The following is a 14,706-nucleotide window of genomic DNA, read 5'->3' as shown; positions in this document are numbered from 1 at the left end:
CTCCACCTAAAGGGGAAACACATTTTTAAAAGCAAAACTGCAATGAGAAAAAAATCCAAATATAATGATGTATCTATTTCTTGAGTGTTTCTATGCTGTCCCATGTCACATTTCTGAATAGCCCGGACTAGGCAGATAAGTCATCCGTCACTCTGCAACACTCTACAGGCCCTCAAGCTGGCCTTACACAGCTTGAGTTTCAGCCAGATTCCAGTGAATTGGCTTAATTTGAGCCTTGGGTGGTCCTGTGGACACCACTTAGATCAACAAACTTCAATTTAGAAATTGAAGAAGGTGGGTGGAAAAAGTCAGCCAAACAGTGACTGCAGGCAATCAGCCAATAATAGGAACTAGGGATGTCCCGATACCACTTGTTTAAGACCAAGTACAAGTACTTTCCCTCAGGTACTTGCTGATACCAATTACCGATACTTTTTCTTAAAGGGACATGTGACATTTTTTTCTAAAACAATACAGACTGATAGTTTTAGGGCAGTTTCTCGCCAGACTGCGTCCAGATCTCACCAGGCTGTGTGTGCCGATCTCACCAGGCTGCGTGTACAGATCTCACCAGGCTTCATGTACAGATCTCACCAGGCTGCATGTACAGGTTTTACCAGGCTGCGGGTGCAGATCTCACCAGGCTTCGTGTTGAGATCTCACCAGGCTTCGTGTGGAGATCTCACCAGGCTTCGTGTGGAGATCTCACCAGATTGCATCCAGAATCTGTACGCAGCCTGGTGACACCTAGACGCAGTCTGGTGCCATCTGGACTCCAGATGTCACTACGCTGCTTCCAGATCTCACGAGGATGCATCCAGATGTCACCAGGCAGCATCCAGATCTCACCAGGCTGCGTGTGCAGATCTCACCAGGCTGCGTGTGCAGATCTCACCAGGCTGCTTGTGCAGATCTCACCAGGCTGCGTGTGCAGATCTCACCGGGCTGCGTGTGCAGATCTCACCGGGCTGCGTGTACAGATCTCACCGGGCTGCGTGTACAGATCTCACCGGGCTGCGTGTACAGATCTCACCGGGCTGCGTGTACAGATCTCACCGGGCTGCGTGTACAGATCTCACCGGGCTGCGTGTACAGATCTCACCGGGCTGCGTGTACAGATCTCACCGGGCTGCGTGTACAGATCTCACCGGGCTGCGTGTACAGATCTCACCGGGCTGCGTGTACAGATCTCACCGGGCTGCGTGTACAGATCTCACCGGGCTGCGTGTACAGATAGCACCGGGCTGCGTGTACAGATAGCACCGGGCTGCGTGTACGAACGGAGTGGGTGCTGGTACGTGCCCACTCAGAGAGGCTGTATTTGCGGTGTGGGGCTGCCTTGAGCAGTGGCTGCGCCAGGAGGGAGGAGGAGGGCATGTGGGACCTGGCAGGCAGCGTCAAAGACAGCTACCGCCAGGTCCCCAGAAGGCTGCTTCAGGACCCTACAAGCGCGGGACCTGAGGCGGCCGATCCGATTAAATTTAAAGGACCAATATTGGCCTTCAGTATCGGGGCATTTTCACAAGTACAGGTACTCGTGAAAATGCCCTGTATCGGCCCCGATACCGATACTAGTATTGGGACATCCCTAATAGGAACATATTCCAAATTGAGTAACCTGGGGTTTTATGGTACCTGCTATATCTCCACATAACCCTTTTAATGAAACCCACATTCAAAGTCTGGACAGGCAAAGGTTTTGTACATCTAATCACTAATCTCCACATATGCACTTATGGGCAACACATTCTTACCATGTTCAACACAAATATGGGCAAATATGGTATTAAAACTCTCTGACCTATAATACCACACGACACCCTTCAAATATTTGATTAATTTAACCCATACATAACTCATCAAACTAGATATTTTAGGTACCTCAAGATGCAATGTGCAATATAAGCACAATTTACAGAGAATGCCAACACATGGTCAGGACCCAATGAAGCCTTATTGACAGGAAATTATGAATATATACCCATTTAACATGTACAGATGTGCTACGTTTATTACAAAAAAGTGAGTCTGCGGCGGGAGGCGGCGGCGCTGGATGTGGGTGGTGTGGGGGTAATTGGAGGATTGAATCTTTGGAGACAAGCAGGTGGGCATCCGTGTTCGGTCCACTGCCCTTTCTATTTTCTAACTATTCGGCCAGCGAACTGAGCGACCGAAATACTCCTCTTATACTTGTACTGTGTCTCCCACCTCCTACCTCTGACTCAACATTGGGACTTGGCTCATGCTTTACCCCTCCCAACCCTAAGGGGGACTGCGTGGGTGCACGGCTCGGATAGACCCGCCCAGATACATATATATCAGCCTATGCAAATTGACATTCCCTGTTTCCTGAAGAAGCGCCTGTGTGCGTGAAACGTCGTATGAGCTCCTCCATCTCCAAACCTTTCAACTTCATACAGTATTACAGCAATTAATGGATTGTTATCTTGATGTTTAGCTTTGATCTTTGCAACATTATCATGTCAATTACTACTCATTATTTTTTATTTCTTGTATGTTAAAAATCATGTTATGGGAAAGGTCTACATGGAGTGAGCATACAGGGCGCTATCTACTTAGCTGATTTTTTTAATGGATCTTTGATCCAGCTTTTTAGAAAATTATCACAATTAAAATTAACATTTTTTATATGGATTCTTGCTTTGTGGAGTTGTCTTTTTGGTGCTTTTAAACCCCCACTTTCTGTTCTTGCTACTACGTTTATTACAGAAATGGGAAAACAGATGTTCCCTCTCTCTAGAGAGAATACATCATGAGAAGAACATCTTGAAATCTATTCTTGCTTAATGAACTCAGCCAGAGATAAAGTCAAATTCTTACACAGGGTGTATGTCACATCCCTTAGAATGTACAATATTAACTGCAATGTTTCAACTGACACTAAACTTAGGAGTTAAATCTTAAAAATGCATTCGGGTACCTTAACTGTCAACAAACTGTATTTTATTTGTGTATCGCTCAGCTATAGTTCATCAAATCATCTCTGAATTGGTGCTGGGACTGTCCTTCCTTCCGGAGGGTGGCTACTTTTGTTCCTCATGGTCCCTGTGTAAGTTGTAAAGTAGCCACCGCTCCAAGCTCACTACTGTCATAGACTAGAATCTCAATACAAATTGATAAACTAAATGTGAGATTGTAGTCCATCATATGAGCAAGCTTGATATTTTTATATTTATACAGCTATTCCTACCTGACCGAGTTCCATTCCTGCGACTAGGTCGGTAAACGAATTGGTCGTTAAGCGAGGGACTGTATACAGTAGTACCGTGTTTGCCCGAAAATAAGACACTGTCTTATATATTTTTTGGCTCAAAAAAACACACTGGGTCTTATTTTTGGGGTAGGTCTTAAGTACCAATCCATACTTATTCATGTAGAAAAGTCTACATGTATTCATGTACACAAATATGGTGATCAGGGCAATCAAGGGTGCCGTACCTTTCCAAGAGCAATATGGTAACCAATCGCTGGGCAGAATAAGTGAAGCGCACTTTCACTAACGATTCCTCACAGGTGGAGTGCATTTGGTATCACTCAGCCTGTGATAGGAGCTGGCGCTATAGAGGAGGCATCGGCTTATGCGGCTCTGCTCCCTCTGCTGCCGCCTCGCTTCCTCTAGCGCTGGCTTAGTTGGCACCGCTGATTCTCTCCCGCGGCTCTTCAAGTTCCCCCTTATGCCACCACCGGCCCTGGAAATGGTCACAACTAGGTCTTATTTTCGGGGTAGGTCTTATATTTTAGCAATTCCCACAAATAGTACTAGGTCTTATTTGGGGTAGGTCTTATTTTCGGGGAAACAGGGTATATTAGTACAGTACTGTACTGCAGTGTTGGAGATATACAGCACTATACAGTGTACTGTAAATCTGTAAATACAGTACCTACCAAGAATAGTAGCGGAGAACGGAGTTCAGTACTGTATGCAAAATGAAGTTGGTGAGACGCCGCACTGCCGCTGCCACATTCCCACACGTACTGCCGGAGAGCTGGACGTAAGTGTGGTGAGCGGTTGCTCAACAGGTAGGTCGTTAAGCGAGGTATAGCTGTATATATATCTATATATCCACCCCCCCCCTTGTTTAAATAAAAGATAAGATAAATAAAAAAGTAAAAAAGTAAAAAATACAAATAAAATTGAGGAACCTGGTCCTGGGGCAGCAGGGAGAGTAAATCCCTATGTATATATCATGGAGGCTAATCTATTGGTTTTTATAAGAATCACCTGTGGACATATTTCTATGCTACTAAATAGTTTGCTCTAGAAAAATAAATGGTGAGTCTGCCATTTTTCCTTTTGGTAGATGCTTTGATTGATGTGAATCTGTTTGCATTTGACAAGCCTACACATTCAGAATTCATACTGAGTCAAACCAATCATGTGATGCTTTGTGCCTGTTTTGAGATTTATCCTATTTGACAGCAGATACACACACTGCAATGGAAATACAGTTTAGGTGAATGGGAAAAGTCTGGAAGTTGCAGCAAAATCTTTTAGTACATAGTTTTTCTGTACAGATCACATACACAGCATCACCTTATTAATACATGCTAAATAGCTCAACATTCCAAAGTAATTTCATAGAAGGAAACATAAAAATACTTGATTTTAAATAGATATCAATATAGCAGTAAAGTAGAATATAATATGCCACAACATACCATTACATCCCTCCATCATTGACGTCATCTGAAAAAAGAAAAAAAAATTGTACTAATAGTACTATATATCTACCATTTATTAGTTAGTATAGTATGTAGTATATTATGACTAGCATCATCTAGTGGGCAGTGACTAGCAGTTAGGGTCTGGAACTCACTGCCACAGGCGGTGATTTCAGCAAATAATGTGGAATTGTTCAAGAAACGTTTGTACGATTTCTTAAGAGACCGTAATATACAGGGGTACAGGTACTCCTAGAATGAGATCCTAATAGGTTGGACTTGATGGACTAATGTCTTTATTCAACCTCAAATACTATGTAACTATGTAATCGTTTAATTAAATTCTGTTTCCAGCGTACTGATTCCTTCCACCTCTACTCAATCTGCACATCTTTCAAGATCAAATTGACACTTAGTTATGTTCACAGCTCTTTGACAGATTATATGCAAGAGCATCCAGTGTGTATGGCATCAGACCTCATCACCTGTTAGCACCTGTTATGGGTCTTGGCATGAGACTGTGCTCTTGGTAGACTTTTGACACTTTTGGCAGATAATACAGTAAGTAAATAGGTTAATTTAGTGTTAAGGGCTAGGTTAGGGGTTAAGGTTAGGTTCAAGGAGTCCTCAGGAGACTAAATTACCTTGCCCTAAATGGGCGAGTGAGAGTGTCTTTTTATGTTCTTTGGTATAAAGTTAGGAGTACCTGGTACAAATTGTCAGATAGTTTGATATTGATATGAAATGTTATTCTGCATGGATACACTGAAACCTCAGCTTTTTCAGCCTCAAAGCAGCCATTTTGATGACTCTCATCTGGATTAGTTAAAACACAAAATATTAGGCCCTGAAGCAAGGTAAGAACCTTCCCCGAAACATGCTGGCTGTATTTTATTCAATAACTATTTCATATCAATGTCAAGCAATCTATGTGTTGAACCAGGCTCTTTTAACTTGATACCAAAGAACGGTTGAGCAGTTCGTTCACCACGACTGGAGAGGCATAGTAACATAGTAGGTGAAGTTGAATAAAGACAAGAATCCATCCAGTTCAACCTATATGTGTATGTGTGAGTGTCTGTATATATACTGTATATGGCTCTAACACTTCCCATATCTTTGTATATGAAGTGAAAGAAGAAACTTATTGAGAAGTTTCTTGAATTTATCTATGCTATCAGCGGATACCAATGCCTGTGGAAGGGTATTCCACAGTTTTAGGCAGTAGCCTGAGACCACAATCAGGTCACTTACCTTTCACTGTGCCATCATTTTAGATTAACTTCCTAAAAGGAGAAGTCACTTTTTGGATCTACAGTAAATATAAACTATAAATATAAAGTTGTATCCATCCAGCGCTACTACATACCTACTAGTGTCTCTTTAAAGTTAATTTCCACCTGTGTAAGTGATTAGCATTTATTGTGGTAATGTAGAGGTGCAGTGATGATGTGCATGTGTGCACATTTTCATGACTCATATTGCTGGCTTTCTTCATTTTTTTAAATAACTTTTTATTAGGCCTGAAGCCTAAAAATTCAAAATGTTTTCCACAGGAAACTGACTCTGACACCGGGGTCGGATTGGAAAGCAGGCTGTAAACTGCTGCCCTTCTCCCTGTGATTCTGTGTAACACGATCACTAAACACTAGCTCTGTCTTTGCACACAATACCCTGTCCCTGGGGGGGGAGGGGGGGGGTTGCCACTATGAATACAAATGAATGGGAGTAGAGAGCTCAGTTGTAATATACACAGATTGCTTGCAGAGCACAGAGGTGGCCATTTCCATAAGGATATGAAGGGAAAAGCTAACAAAAAATGTAAGTTTTTGTGTTCATATACAACAACTGCATCTGCCTGCTTCATGTACATTCATTCCTGTCATATGTTGTTTTAAAAATACCTCCGCAAAGGTGGAAATGGGCTGTAATGTTAGGTCTAGGATTTAGTATGTACTTTAAGGTGCATATCAAGGCAAAAAGAAAGAACAGAAAAAAAGGATTTAGCACATCACTGCAATCTAGAGACTTCTAGATTGCAGTGATGTGTTACTTGCAGATTGCAGTTACTCCCTGTTGCATCCCTTTAAAGATCTTGCAAATAGAGAAAAATACCTGTTGACCTGCCACAAATGCACCCCATTTACTATTGTGCGCTTACAACACACAGCATTTTTGTAGACTGAACAGTGTCAACCCTGTACAGTTGTGTTTTGCTAAACTACAGAAGCCCTCCCCCTATCGTCATCTCAACAACATAGGGACTAAGTATTCTGTTGTCCAAGATTAGAACAGGGAGGGCTAAGCTGACTACTTAAGATAACACAGAAAGTGTGCACACAACACGCAACATCTCTGAATTAGACATGTGCGATTCATTTTCTTCCTAATTGAAATTCGTAAGAATTTTCATAAATTCGGATGCATATGAATTTCCGAATGGCAGAAATAATGAACATTTCGGATGCAACCAAATGAACGAATTTCTGAAAATATGTATAAATTTTAATTTAGGTTTTTGTTTCTGTGGACTGTAAAATAAAAATGTACTTTTTTTTCCCCTTTTCCCTGTCACTTTGCTGCAACGAATATTCTTACAAATCTGAATCACGAACCGAACTTTCGGAGTCCCGAAAAACGAAATAACGAAATATCCAAATGAAAGGAACTGAAACTAAATAAATGTTTTGCCCGCTTACATGTCTACCTCACATGCTGTTCTAACGAGCTCCTCCACACCCTTTACTCTGTTGAGCAGACCATTGAAAGTGCTTTGTTATATTTGTTTGACAACTGCAAAAAATACCTGTTGACCCTGCAAGAAATCCAGTGAGCTTGTAAGTTCCTGTGCACTATGCTGCAGCATCTCAATTATTGTGACCACCCCTGTGAACAACAAACCCCTCCCCCACCCATGAGATGTTCTGTGTTTTCTAACAGTTTTTTTTCCGAGGGTGACAACACTGCTCTTCCATGTAAGCTGTACAGTTAGCTAGTGTTGTCACCCTAGGACTGGAAGTTAGTTACCAGTGGAAAAAAAGGAAAAAGCTGGCAAAAAGAAACTGAATACAGCCACCACATCTATGGGCTAATAAAGTACATCTAAAGCAGTGGTTCTCAACTCGTGGGTCGCGACCCAAAAGTGGGTCGTGACACCTTCTGCAGTGGGTCGCGGTATCATTTCTTCATGGAGCGGCCCATCTGCAGTAGAGCGAAATAGAGAGGGGAATTTGTAGTACAGCTTGTGAGAACTCCATAATGTAAAACTGTCCCCTCTCTCCCGGCCTCCCCCGGGCTCTCCGATAAGTGGTATGGCCCGGGGAGAGAGGGGACTATTTCCTCACTTTCGGGCCGGCGCATTAATATCAGGAGCCGCGGCGCCCGACAATTAAGTTATAGTTCCGGTCTGCACTGGAGATACAGCAGTTAACAATCCGCCGCTGTATCTACTGTACTCTCCAGTCCAGATAGTTCAGTCGGCTGGAATCAGAGAAAGGTAGGCAGGCAGATAGGGAGATGTGCACTGTGGCAGGACATGGGACACTGATGGATATTATGTATTCCAAGCCCACATAATATCCATCACTGTCCCCTGTCATAATGTATGTTCATTAAATACACAATGAATGTTATTACACAGACTGGGCTCAGAATACATAATGTCCATCAGTGCCCCCTGTCATATTGTTCTCTGTTAGTGCAGAAGCTGTGGGGGGGGCTCCGCTGCAATTTTTTTAACCTGCAGCAGAGCCTATGCTAATGCACCCCACCCCCCCAGCTTCTGCACTGACAGGGGACATTAGGACAGGGTACATTGATGGACATTATATATTCCAAGCCCCCCATAATGTCCATCAGTATATCTTGTCATATTGTCTCCTGTCAGTGCAGAAGCTCTGGAGGGCATTAGCAGGGGCTTAGTAGAGAACTTGCAACGGTGCCCCTGCTAATGCTTCTGCACTGACAGGGGACATCATGACAGGGGTCACTGATGGACATTATGTACACCACCAACCGCCATAGTTTTCGTGGTTCCCTTCTCCTTTGGGGGACTCGGGACCATTGCAGTTCATTCAGAATAGAGAGCGGGAGCAGGCCGGTTCTGATCTGCTGTACTGACAGTGTTTCCTGTCTCAGCAGTAACAAGCTAGGCTGCACGGGAGATGGAGCACAATGCTGTGCTTGATCACCTGTGTTGGAGTGCAGGGGAGACATTAGGGGTCATTAGACCCCAGATGTTTCCATAAAGAGAACCTGTCACCTCAATACAATATCCCATAGGAGCTTGTTAGCTCCTATATAATAGTAATAAAGTTAAGGGGAAAAAAATTAAAGTCATAAAAAATAATAAAATAAATATTTAAAAATTAAAACCAACCCCACCATTTGCATGAGAATAAACATGCGTGTGTGGGGCATTCATGTGTATGCACCAAACATGTTAGGTATCACCGCGAACGTTGGAGTGAGAGCAATAATTCTCGGGCCATAATTCATGGTTAACGCTAAACTGATGACCTGTACAGGCTTTTAAAACGTCACCTATGGACAATGTTGTGAAGCATAGTTTTTCGCCATTGCTGAGGTGCATGCAATTTTAACACTTGACATGTTTGGTATCTATTTACTCGATGTAACTGCATTTTGTATATGTAACCAAAAATGTGACCATGTGTCACATTGTTATGCCTGATAAAGGGACTGCATCTGGCTCCTGTCAGTCATTACGGTGCCACCCCCTCTGATGGTATCTGTGAGGGCCACACATCCCTTGTGACGCCCCTGCCTGCAATACTGCCCCTACTCCCTACTAAAGCTCCAAACCCCCACATACCCCCCACAATACAATTCCATACCCCCAATAATGTTTAAAATGTGCATATATATACGTTGCTGAATAGTGCACAAGTTGTTTTGTGTAATAAATGAAAATGTCTCAGAAATGAATCATTTTTGGGTCACGACTTAATGACCAAGGAAAAATGTGGGTCCCGAGGTTACACAGGTTGAGAACCACTGATCTAAAGGGTCCTGTCAGACAGCTTTAACAAGTACCAAATGCAGGCACTATGTGATGCACAAGCCTCACATAGTAAACAGGAAAAAACTTCCTTTACCTTCCCTTACTGAGCCAAATCTTCCTTCATGTGCTTCTCACATGCCACCCGTCCAGACGTTGCAGCTCACAGTGGGAAGGTTTCAGCAGCAGAGGCAGTGCTGTCAGTCCAGTGGGTAGAACTCGGTGTGGCCAGGTGCTGATTGACAAGCTACAGGCATATGAATGAGCAGTGACAATTACGATAGCCTCCTACAACATTTTTTCATCCCACTGTAGTACAGCAGACACAGTCTACATGAGAGTGGCAACACTGCTGTGAATTTAGCAGGAGCACAGCATTTTTGCCACCCCATCACAGGAACATTCATTAGGTGGACTTCACTGGCAGGATTATCTGGTATTTGTGGGACATTGCAGGGGGACTAAGAAAACTGTAATTGCAGATGTTCTTGTAATTAAGTACGTCAGCGCATATTTTTGTTAACCTCCCTGGCGGTATTCCCGAGTCTGGCTCGGGGTTAATTTTCTGTACCATAAGCGGTAACCCCGAGCCAGACTTGGGAATACAGCGTCGCATCTCTTACCTTGTCCGCGATCCCCGCTCTGTCCTCCGGCCGATGCCGGCATCCGTCTGCGTCCTCCGGCCGATGCCGGCATAGTCTTCCGGGTTCCGTCCCTTGCGAGCGTGTGCGTCGCAGGGGGGCGGAACCAGCGGGACGTTTAAAAGTAAAAACAACAAAAAAACGAAAAAACTGGGAGGCTAATGGAAGGCCTTTGTTCTACTTTTTATAGTTACATTTTTTGCTCTTAGGTTTATAATATATACACTTTAGGTTATTTTTAGGATTAGGCTTTATTGGTCATTTTAAGAGTAAAGTGTTGATTTTAAAGATTAGCTTAAAGGAGAACTATGAGATGAGTGATTTCCACTCACCTCATAGTTCTAGCCGACCTGTGACAATGAGACTGTCACAGGTCGGCTCAGTAGATTGGGAGGTGAGGGAACACATACCAGGTTCGCTCACCACTCGATCCTGTCACGGCTCTCTGCCGTGACAGGAGGAGGGCTGGATTCCCCTCTCCCCGCTCCGATCTGCCAGCGCTGACTGGCGTAACGGACGGGGAGGGGGCGGGTACAGCTGGCTCTGCCTCTAGATAGGCAGAGCCAGCTGTCACTCACGCAGCTGGGCGGATCCCGTCATCTACGTCGGGATCCGCTCCGGCTGCGGCGTCTCAGTATACCGCGAGCTGCTTAGGGTAACGGGAGGACGCTAGAAAAACACTGACCCCATAGTTCTCCTTTAAGTATTAAGTTAGCTTGAGGGTCAGGATTAAGGGTTAGGCTATAGCTTAGAGCTATTCTTGATCATATTTGAATTTTTACTTGTTTTTAGTGTTGAAAGCTCAGCTCCAAGAACAGCACTGGCCTCCTGACACCAAAACTGAACATGCTGCATTTGGCAGAGCCTCTCAATAAAAGAGAATTGGATTGCAACATGAAATGTAACCTGGCACTGCACTCCATGTATTCAGCGTGACACAACGATACCTCTTTGCCAGCCAGAATGAATGTATTGAGCTATACAAAAGGCATGAATGCTTTGCAACCATGAATAAAGTACACTGAATGACTCTTTCAAAGCCCGTATTTATGGGAAACTCATTTGTACGTTTAAAGGGGGTTATGTTACTGCCAGGGCTGGATTTCCCACAAGGCCAACCGAGGCCTCTCCTTGGGGCAGCAGGGAGTAGAGGGGCAGCAGGGGTGTGGAATTCCTATCTCCAAGACGCCCGGGACATAGAGTTCTGGGCATAGGGCGGGTAGTTGTTTTCTACATTTAGCCCTGCTATGGGGAAGCAGAGCTAAATGTGCAGAGGGGAAGCTGCCGCTTGTTTTGTACAAGTGATCTCAGAGATGTTGCCAAGATCACTTATATGCAGCCTCGATACAGGGGGCGCATTGAGGAAGCTGGCATTAGGGGCAGCAGAGAGAGTAAATCTGGTCCTGGTTACTGCCCCAACACTTCCTCCACCAAGGGACTGCTACATGCCTCCCAATCAGCTGCTGGCCAGGAATTCTCTGTCTGCGGCATGACATAAGCAAACGGTTGGGATGCTATTTGGCTATAGGGTAAATTATGTTAGCACAAACATCTCACCCCTTTGTTTACATGCAGCTGCAGTCCGAGGAATGCCCAGCCTGCAGCTGATTGGGTGGAAGTGCTCATAGCACTTCTTTGTTTGCAGGAGCTCAAGTTTGCACTGGGTTTGCACCAATCCAGAGCTCATCCCTACTCCAGCAGTGTTGTCTTTCTAGGGAATGATTTCTCATAAATGGAGCATGGTCTGCAGGAGATATAAGTATGTGATTTACCCTCATAATTTACAGATATAGCTTTCTATGGAATTTATATAGTCACAGAGTTGTTTTAAATGACTCTGTACATGATTGGGTGTTCAATGTGAACAAAGGTTCCCACTTGGCCTAGAGAAAAGCTGACCTCTTCCAGAAAATCACCCCAATGTACCTTTCCTAATGTGGTTTCCTAAAGCCGGGTATACATGTGCCACATGTACAACCTGCGGGCTGAATGAAAAAATAGAACAGATTCCTCCACCAATACCGATACTAGTATCAGTATTGGTGCCGATACCGAGTATTTGGGTGAGTACTCGTACTCGGCCATATGCTCCGATACCTTCCCCAATATCAGAACTTCCGAGTAATTACCCGCCTCCCGGCTTCCTGATTGGCTGGGAAGCTGGCTTCCCGGCCAATCACAATCAAGCCGCCCAAACAACACGTAGCTGGCTTGCCGTGCAATCAGGAAGCTGGGCGGCATGTCATTACCCGCCGCCCGACTTCCTGATTCCGCTATCGGTGTGTACCGAAAGCAAAATATCGGTACTCGATAGAGGAAAAACGGTATCGGTGCATCCCTACTTATGAGTGTTGATGGATGAATCCCATGCTGTTTGCATTGTATCCTGAAGCCTCTGTCAGATTACCCAAACCGAGCTAGCAGCTGCACCTTTGCTGGAGCTTCCATCTTCATCCCGGTCTTCTTTCTGGTTAAGAGTCTTCTGCCATTTGATTGGTCAGGGCCAGATGAGGGGACTCCAGCAAATGCGCAGGGGAATTACTTCATATCGGCAAGGAATTCTGCTGAGCTGCTTATACTGTACGTGGCTCAGTGCACAGACAATCAAAAGTGCTGACAGGAAGACAGGAGGAAGTATGAAGAAGAGACTTACACCATTTCCTCTGTCATAGCAAGCCAGCGTGTCAGCACTTTGTTGTATACAACATTCACCTCCCACTTTTATAAGAGAAATCGAGGGACATTAAAAGTGCACATTATGAAGGTGGAGGCTAAAGCAACAAAAGCTGGTCATTTAGCAAAGTAAATGTCAGTATAAAAGGTGAAGCTGTGTTCACTTTAAATACCCAATCATATGCCAGCAAAATATTTGTTTTTTTGTTTCCCAAACTCATGATTGGCTATTCAAAGTGAACACAGCTTCAACTTGTTCACCAATATTCACATTGTTAAGTGACTAACATTTGCTAAGTGGGCAATCTCTATTCCTTAGGCTGGGCACACACCTTACAACCATACTTTTGTCTTGCGATGGTTGTAAGGTACTTAAAAAAACGTACGATCTGCCTATCTTGCATAGGCAGATCGTACTTGCGATGATCGCAAGCCACGCCCCCTGAGGGGCGGGCTTCCGATGACCGCAATGCCGAACGGGCAGTGTGCGCTTGCGCACACCGGCCCGTCCGGCTTTTATCTTACGAACATGCTACACACCCGCCGAACTTCGTACGATGCTCGGCGGGTTTTGAAACATGTTCGTAAGTTTAAAGTCGTGCGACCTTACAGTAGTAGAGGTCGCACGGCTTCCACACACCTTACGATCATTGTACGATCGCGGGATTTCCAGCGATTATCGTACGATTATCATAAGGTGTGTGGGGACCTTTAGTAAATCTGTGTATTCTTTTTATATCTGTGTACTTTAGTAAATCATATGTATTTTTATATGCCATTGATTGCCACGAAAATACTATGGGCATTATGATCTTCTAACCCAGTGGTGGCCAACTACAGCCCTCCAGCTGTGGAACTACAAGTCCCACAAGGCATTGCAAGGCTGACAGTTACAGTCATGACTCCAAAAGGCAGAGGCATGTTGGGATTTGTAGTTACGGTGACACTAAACTCAGGAGTTAAATCTTAAAAATGAATTAGGGATGTTCAGATACCAAGTACAGTACTCGGTACAAGTACAGATACTTTTCCAGCTCCAAGACTAGACTAGAGAAAAATTCAAAAGTTAGGAGGCAGCTGTCATTTGTAAGGAGCACACGGAGGTCCTGGGATTTGTACATCTCTGTTTTAATGCATTATTCTTTTTTTATAAATATATATTCGGGATGCATCGATACCATTTTTCCAAGTACAAGTACTGATACCTGCCCAAGTACTCACAGATACGAATACTGATACATTTTTCTTAATTGTCATGTGACAGTTTTTCCTAAAACAATACAGACTAATGATTTCAGAACAGTGGTGGACACCAGAGCCCAGTCACAGCTGCAACCGCTGCAACCCTGGTAATTCTTGTGAAAATGCCAAGTATCGGCACTGGTATCTGAACTGGTATCTGGAAATCCCTAAAATTAATGAATTCAAGTATCTGGTAATGCTACCTCAGCTTTAGAAGGCTGTTGTTAGCGTTGTCACCCTATTATAGCAAGCACAGTGAGAGAGCTGAAACTGGTAGAATTCCAAGGTATTTACTACATTACTAGCAGTAGTTGAAAATCACATGGCAAACTAACTTGTAGATGTCACAGTGAGCTATTTCATGGAATTGTAATATTTGGCTTTACGGGCATTTTAATTTTAAATACTGAAAGTCTCTTACAAGTTTACTTTAAACTCAGGTGTTGA

The 14,706-nt window shown here is 44.0% G+C and overlaps 1 protein-coding gene across 3 annotated transcripts in view; it reads right to left on the bottom strand.

Moving 5' to 3' along the window:
- Positions 1 to 4,710, bottom strand: part of TYMP (thymidine phosphorylase) — a 15,807-nt gene extending 11,097 nt beyond the window's left edge. For 2 of the 3 annotated variants that reach the window (XM_018560730.1, XM_018560732.1), the window contains exon 1: positions 4,681 to 4,704. In XM_018560730.1, coding sequence (XP_018416232.1) covers positions 4,681 to 4,699 — 19 coding nt within the window. In that variant the 5' untranslated portion in view covers positions 4,700 to 4,704. Of the gene's footprint in view, positions 1 to 4,670 lie in introns of all 3 variants that reach the window. The other variant, XM_018560731.1, reaches the window with a different exon arrangement.
- Positions 4,711 to 14,706: the final 9,996 nt, after the last annotated feature.

The sequence above is a fragment of the Nanorana parkeri genome, unplaced genomic scaffold (assembly GCF_000935625.1).
Source record: "Nanorana parkeri isolate BGI_ZX_2015 unplaced genomic scaffold, ASM93562v1 scaffold476, whole genome shotgun sequence".
NCBI classification, from domain to species: Eukaryota; Metazoa; Chordata; class Amphibia; order Anura; family Dicroglossidae; genus Nanorana; species Nanorana parkeri.
Note: the sequence above shows the minus strand (reverse complement) of the source record. Positions and strands in the feature narration are given on the sequence as shown.